The following is a 6,635-nucleotide window of genomic DNA, read 5'->3' on the forward strand; positions in this document are numbered from 1 at the left end:
GGGATGTGCCCGGTCCCACGACAGCCACGCGGGACAGAGAGGATGGTGTGGGCGGCTGCAAGGGGCAGGGCGTGCAGTGGCGTACTCCCACCCTTCCCCTTTATCTCACCTTTCTTTCCAGGACAAAAACCCAGAATTTCTGCCGCAACGAGTATAACCTGACCGGTCTGTGCAACCGTTCCTCCTGCCCGCTGGCAAACAGCCAGTATGCGACCATCAGGGAGGAGAAAGGTGAGAGTCCGGCACTGCAACAAACTACCCCCCGGGGTGGGGAGGGGGCGAATACCGCCTGCCCGAGGGCGCTGAGCACTCTCCCGGTGCCAGGGACATGCTCAGTCTCTCTCCTGGGATCACGTTCCTCTTCTCTTTAGGTCGGTGTTACCTGTACATGAAGACGATAGAGCGGGCAGCTTTTCCCCGTCGACTCTGGGAGCGGGTGAGTTAACGAGAGCAGACGGCTAACCAAGCGTGCTCTAATATAACGCACTGAGAGGCAGCGGAGGGCAGGGAGCGATGGGACTCCTCCCAAGAGCAGATATGTCCCCGCTTTGCTGCTGCTCCATAGCTCAACCCTTTCCCTTCCCCCCCCCCAGGTCCTACTAAGCAAGAACTATGAGAAGGCACTGGAAGAGATAGACGAGAACCTCATCTACTGGCCGCGGTTCATCCGACACAAATGCAAGCAGCGATTTACTAAGATCACACAGTACCTTATCCGCATCCGGAAGCTGACGCTCAAGCGACAGTACGTGACACGACTAAGATCACGTTGGTTTGGCTTATCGAGCTGCTGCCCGTGCACTGAGCCACCGTCGCTGGCTGTAGGCACAGCCCTAGTGCACCTGGGGCTTTGGCAGGCTTGTAAATGAGCCTGGCTGAAATGGATTTAACTGCAGCGTGGTCTGCGTATATAAACGCACTTAACTATTTCTAATGATATAACTGCTGGTTGTTGCCCCGAATGAGCATTTGCTCATCTGCCACACAAGAGGCTGGCAGATTCACTAACGAGGGCTTGTTGTTCCCTGTAGGAGGAAGCTTGTTCCTCTGCGCAGAAAGATTGAAAGGCGAGAGAAGAGAAGAGAGGTAATACCACTCTTTCATGTAATCTCCTGTCTATTGCTTCTGTTCCACACGTCTTTCAAACAACTGACACAGCTCCTCTTTGCTCCATTAGGAGAAAGCCCTGATTGCCGCTCAGCTGGATAACGCCATTGAGAAGGAGTTACTGGAAAGACTGAAACAGGACACAGTAAGGATCACTGCCTTCAGAGCACAGCAGTAAAACTGCTCCTGCCGCCCCCTGTCCTGCTGGTTCTTGGGGAGAGACGCGGGCGTTGGTACGACAGAGAAGCATTGCCCGTGTAGGAGGGGTGGGGGTGACTGCACGCTGCCCTTCTTGAGGGGCTTTATAACAGGCTGGAGGACTTGCTTCCCCAAAATGCAGAGACCCTCATTTTCTGTACAGGAGTGCGTTCTTCAGAATTAGGAAAGGGGCTGAGCCACAAGTTCAGCCTGGTTTGATACTGCCTCCGTGCAGGCCATAGGCTTTAGATGATCCTACCACCAATGGCTGTCTTCCTCCTGTGACTTACAGAAAATCCACATTTTCCTTTTCAGTATGGAGACATTTACAACTTCCCCATTCATGCCTTTGACAAAGCCTTACAACAGCAAGATGCAGAAAGCGAGAGCGAGTCCGACGCAGAGAAGGAAGAAGATGATGATGAGGTAATGCTTTCAGCCACAGCACCACAGTTAATCCTTCCCTGACCTGGTGCAGCACCTCTGATTCACCTACACGCTGGGCACTGTAGCGTGAATGTCGGAGTGAGAAGAAGAGATTAGGAGAGGTGAACTCAGAAAAAGCATGTGTGTGCAAGTGGTGACCTTGATGGCTCTTCTGTTGCGAGTCCTGACACTATTGTGTGCATGACCTAGCTGCTGACTTTATTTCTTACAGGACATGAGTAAAAGAGAGTTTGTGGAAGCAGATGACAGTGACCTCAGCGACTTTGAGGTAGGTGAAGCACCAGGTATAAAATGTCAGGCTAAGCTGTTTGAAAGTAACCTTCACCCCCTTGGTGTCTCTGGTGATGGGATAAGAGCCAGCAAAATCAGATTTGTGGAACATAATGACACAGTCAGACTGCACTGTATCCACTACACCCCAACGCCTCTGGCTAGACAGCTGGGAGCCAGGAATTATAAAATGGAATCGGATACACGAGATAATTTTGCAGAAAGAGGAGGTTTAGTTACACAGCGTGCTTTGACGTCTCTCTTGTCTTTCTTTCTTAGGACATGGATAAGTTGGAGACAAGTAGTGAAGAGGAACGGGAAGAGGAGGAAGAAGTAGAGAAGAAAGCCTCTCACTCCAAATCTAAAGGGAAAACTCCCCTGAAAGGACCAGCCAGAAGAAAACGTCCCTACATTGAAATAGAGTATGAAGAAGAAACAGAGCCAACCACCAAAACAAAAGCAGCCTGACTCCTTCCTGAACCCGCATTTTGTACTGAATGACAGGACTCCAGTTCTGTCACTAGAACTCCTTCCAGCTTTCGCCACTCTGTGCAGGAGCCTCAAAAATTACTCCTTTTTCAATATTCTAATTGATAATTTTCTTTAAGAAAAGAAGGGTTTCTGTCCCGACCTCTTGCATGAAGCGCAGTTTTGAGGAAGAAGACTCCCCACCTTCTCTACAACCACACAAGGCTCAGCTCAGACCGTGCTCCGGGAAGGAACCTGGACTGGGGGACACTGCTGCTTTGTTCAAAGCTGGAGAAGCCCGCATGTGGCTAGGCGAGCACTCAAGTGTATCTTTTTTGGGGGAGGTATGGCGCTAATGGGGGGGATGAGAAAGACAGTAACTTTAAATAAATATAAAAAATTTACTGTACAAAAAGCAGGGTAAGCATTGATCTGCCACGCCTCACGTGTTCTCTTGCACTTTTCTGATGCATTCCCGTACACGGTTCTCCTCACAGCTGCTGTACACGCCTTCCAACAGGACCTGAAACAAGAAAAGCATCAATTTCCAGTGCCTTGGCACACTCAGGTTTATGGTGTTATCAACCCTCCCCCAGCTATCTGTTGGAGGAGAATTACACAAAGCATATATAGATACCTGTTGATATATATATCAAGTCATTTATCAGTCAAGTCAAGTACTAACGTTGAGGTGGGTGGAAATGGATGCTTTCAAAATCCTGTCGAACTGAGGAAGCAAGTGGGCTCTTGCATGCACCACGCTGCCCCTTCTAAGGGGGAAGGGATCAGAGATGAAGCAGCGCTGGGTCCCCGGCTCACCTTCACTTGCCCTTCAGAGCAGCGATCCAGCAGGATGAGGCATTCGGTGGCCCCCTGGAGCAAGGCGGCTTTTACCGGCTCTGGCGTTGAACCTTGGTCAGTGTGTACGTCCCAGATCATCTTCAGCAGGGCTTTGAGGAGCACAGGGAGTCTGCACGGCATTCTGCAAAGGGAAACCGTGCCTTATTCTAAATCCTCTTCGCAAGTGAGGGGAAAGCACAGCCTTGCTTAGCAGTTCCTAGATGCTGCAGGCGGGAGCTGTTAGTTGCCATTTACGTGCGGAGCAGGATTGTAGCTGGCCGAAGATGAGCAACTGCTTCAGTGATGGGGCTGAAGCTGCCTCGCTCAGTATGCCCACCAGAGGGAGGGGACAGGCCCTGAACACAGGGACAACCTTAGGATGGTGTATCGGGAATGCCTGTCATTGGGCAGCCTAATTCCCAGCACAGGGCTTACTCCACAGTTCTGCCATGCAGAGAACGCAGATTTAGTTTTTAGCCAATTGATGCTTCTAGAACAGGCAGAAGTCAGATCAAAATGAGGACCCAGCTTAATTTTTGGGCCAGGTTTTTCAGCAAAGCGGTAATGCCAGTGGTTCTTCCCTGTGACAGATTGTCCCTTAGGATTTCAGGGCCTTTCCTCAAGCAACAGTAACTTTGGCTCTGAAAGAGGGACAGCATTCAGGATATGCTTTCTACAGTGTCTTTCACCCCCAGATGGGTACCTGGGCCAAGCGTGCTCTATGGTGCATTGCAGTGTCTCCAGTATTCCCAGTCGGGCTTCTTCCTCAGGGCCATCACAGACTTCCAGATATCCCAGGATAACTCGCTCCAGCCTCTTCAGGTGTCGCACTATCAGGATGCCAAGCCTGCCAACCCGAAGAAACACACACTGAGGAGGGAGGTATAGACCAAGGCCAAAGCAAATCCCTGCAGGGCTGCGGTTGCTGCTCTCACCTCTGCACGAAGGCAGGCAGGGTCCTGGCGTACACCCGCCGCAGCGCAAGGCGATGCTCTGCCTCCATGTGGGTCAGAACCAGCTGCAGCACCTCATCGCAGGGGGAGGTTGGTCTGGCCTGCTTCTGCTGCCGCTGGGCTCTCTCCAGGATCGGCAGCAAGTCCAGCAGGCACAGCAGTACTGCCTGGTTCAGTGCGAGACGGTAAATCTGGGCAGTCCTTTTGATGTTCTCTCCAAAACACCAGTAACTTCCAACCCCCCGACTGCCCACAGCTCCTGCAGTTCACCTGACAGACCTGACTACTTCTACTACCTGTTACCAGCCCTCTTCAGCAGGGCTGCCACCTGGAAGGGGACAGGAGGCAAGAGATCTTCCCTCCACTTTGAGATTTTCCTGAAATCTACTGAGTTACTTTGTCTCTTGGCCACAAGCATCGGCTAGTAACAGCCTGACTGGACTGCCTGCAAGGAAACAGGTTCTGCACCCTCATGCCTTAAGCTGGCTATCCCTCGTGGGGCTGATACGCAATACCACAAGGCAGATTAAAATGAAGTTCCGCTGTCCTACCTGGATGAGAGGGGCCTCTCGTGAATAGAGATGGTTGTAAAGGGCATGGTACACAACCTGAGCCCTGTTGAACTGGCACAGATCAGCAGCTGGCTGCAACAACAGAGAACAGAACATTATTCCTGTGCGTTGTATTGCTTAACCTAATAAAAGAGAACAGCCTTCAGAAACCCAGGTTTTATTAAAAAACAAAAAAAACCCAAAACCACCACACAACATGTTACCCTCACACATACTCCACATTAGGAACACTGCTTACGTGGGAGCAGGTGCTATAATAAATGCAGGTTAAACCCTGCCATGCACAGGAGTGGCCACTTTCCCTCACCTCCCCAGCTGCATTTTTGCAGTTCCACTGGCATTACTTTAATACCCTGCTCTGCAAACCATTGTCAGGCCGATACTTGAATCAGCTCAGTTCAAAAGGTGGCAAAGCAATTCTTTGCTTCTTGTTAACAGATGTTAGAACTATACATATTTAAACACACAGGGATGGTTTGGAAGATGGAGCAGAACTGCCAGGTTAACAGCAGAACCAGGATTACAAGTTAGGAATCATAACAGGCGTCCAATCCACCCTTCCTTCGAACAACACCCAGAAAGGGATCTAATTTCTCAAATCCCTTACCACGTTGAGAATTATATGATGCAGGCAGCGCACACCCAGGATTTTATTCTCCTCCCGATAGTCGTCTGAGATGAGCAGCGATGGCGGGAGGACACGCTCCAGGTAATGGCTGAGCCAGGGCCGGGTGACATGAGGCAGCGTCCAGGAGAACACATGCTTCGTGGCAGGGTTACGCTTCCAAGTGTCTCTGGAAATACAAACACAAGCTCAGTGAACACTGGAACTAACAAATGCTCATTTCCTATGCATTTGGGCCTCTCAGCTGACAGTAAGCTCTGACTGATTCCCCCACCACCACCTTCCATTACTGGGTATTTGTAAAGCTCTTGGCCCCATATTTGTCCTCTAGTGTCTTGTAACACCTGAGCTCACACAGTTTCCCAAAAGTTTCCAGTACTTCCTACAGCCAAACACGCCACCCTCTCCATTGCTGCCCTCCCCTTCCTACTCACTTGGTTAACTCCTGTTTCAGGAGCCCCATCACTGCTGCAAATTTTCCTTCCTCATCTTCATTTTTTCCCCGAAGGAATTCAGCCACCGACCTGCAGCCTGCAGCCTGAACCAGCAAGACCAGCAGCTCCTGTGCCACCGACCGAGACCTCGCACTTGTCCAGGGCCTCTCCACAATATGTGTTGCAGCAAAGATGTAGATGGGTCCCATCACGCGGCATAGGATTGGACCCACCGTGGGGACGCCCAGAGACTCCTGGGTCTTGGCAGCTTCCAGCTTCGCAAGGAGGTGTAGAAACACAGAGCCAACATCTGCCGCTCTCTCAGCTGCAGCAGCGTACGCGCTGTCCTTACTGGGGAGATCTGCAGCATCTTGCTCCTGCTTAGCCATTCAGCGCAGCCACCAACTCGCCCAGCGTCGCAGGGCTGACGCCTCCAAAAAGCCACCGGCACTCTGCAGCCTCAACAAGCGCACCCAGGTCTCTGACCACGCTGGCCTTGGGGGCACCGCCGGCCCCCTCAGAGAAGAGCAGCCCGATTTGGAGGAGGACTTGCTCTGCCGGCAGGACAGCGGGGGGCGACCCCTCCAGCCTCAGGGCTCGCACTAGGCCGCTGAGCTCCATGGCCCGACCGGACCCACACCGCAGAGCCACTGCCCACCCCGCGGTGTGACCACCCCCGCTCTAAAACCCCTTTAAACACACACCCCCACACACCTTTCAA

General features: G+C 51.8%; 2 protein-coding genes across 2 annotated transcripts in view; one reads left to right on the forward strand and one right to left on the reverse strand.

The window, feature by feature from the left end:
- Window positions 1-2,627, forward strand: part of MAK16 (MAK16 homolog (S. cerevisiae)) — a gene marked incomplete at its 5' end in the record, with an annotated part of 2,763 nt that extends 136 nt beyond the window's left edge. Inside the window, 8 exons of the mRNA XM_009575821.1 lie at window positions 100-231; window positions 372-436; window positions 594-745; window positions 1,032-1,086; window positions 1,178-1,252; window positions 1,621-1,731; window positions 1,964-2,020; window positions 2,302-2,627. Of these exons, the coding sequence (XP_009574116.1) occupies window positions 100-231; window positions 372-436; window positions 594-745; window positions 1,032-1,086; window positions 1,178-1,252; window positions 1,621-1,731; window positions 1,964-2,020; window positions 2,302-2,490 (836 nt within the window). The remainder of the gene's footprint in view (window positions 1-99; window positions 232-371; window positions 437-593; window positions 746-1,031; window positions 1,087-1,177; window positions 1,253-1,620; window positions 1,732-1,963; window positions 2,021-2,301) is intronic.
- Window positions 2,628-2,872: 245 nt separating this feature from the next.
- Window positions 2,873-6,535, reverse strand: TTI2 (TELO2 interacting protein 2). Its single transcript, XM_009575822.1, is given in 8 exon segments — window positions 2,873-3,013; window positions 3,310-3,472; window positions 4,034-4,177; window positions 4,266-4,450; window positions 4,835-4,927; window positions 5,463-5,649; window positions 5,915-6,304; window positions 6,306-6,535. Coding segments are annotated over 8 exon segments (1,473 nt in total). The 3' UTR covers window positions 2,873-2,932.
- Window positions 6,536-6,635: the final 100 nt, after the last annotated feature.

This window comes from Fulmarus glacialis, unplaced genomic scaffold (genome assembly GCF_000690835.1).
Source record: "Fulmarus glacialis isolate BGI_N327 unplaced genomic scaffold, ASM69083v1 scaffold31604, whole genome shotgun sequence".
NCBI classification, from domain to species: Eukaryota; Metazoa; Chordata; class Aves; order Procellariiformes; family Procellariidae; genus Fulmarus; species Fulmarus glacialis.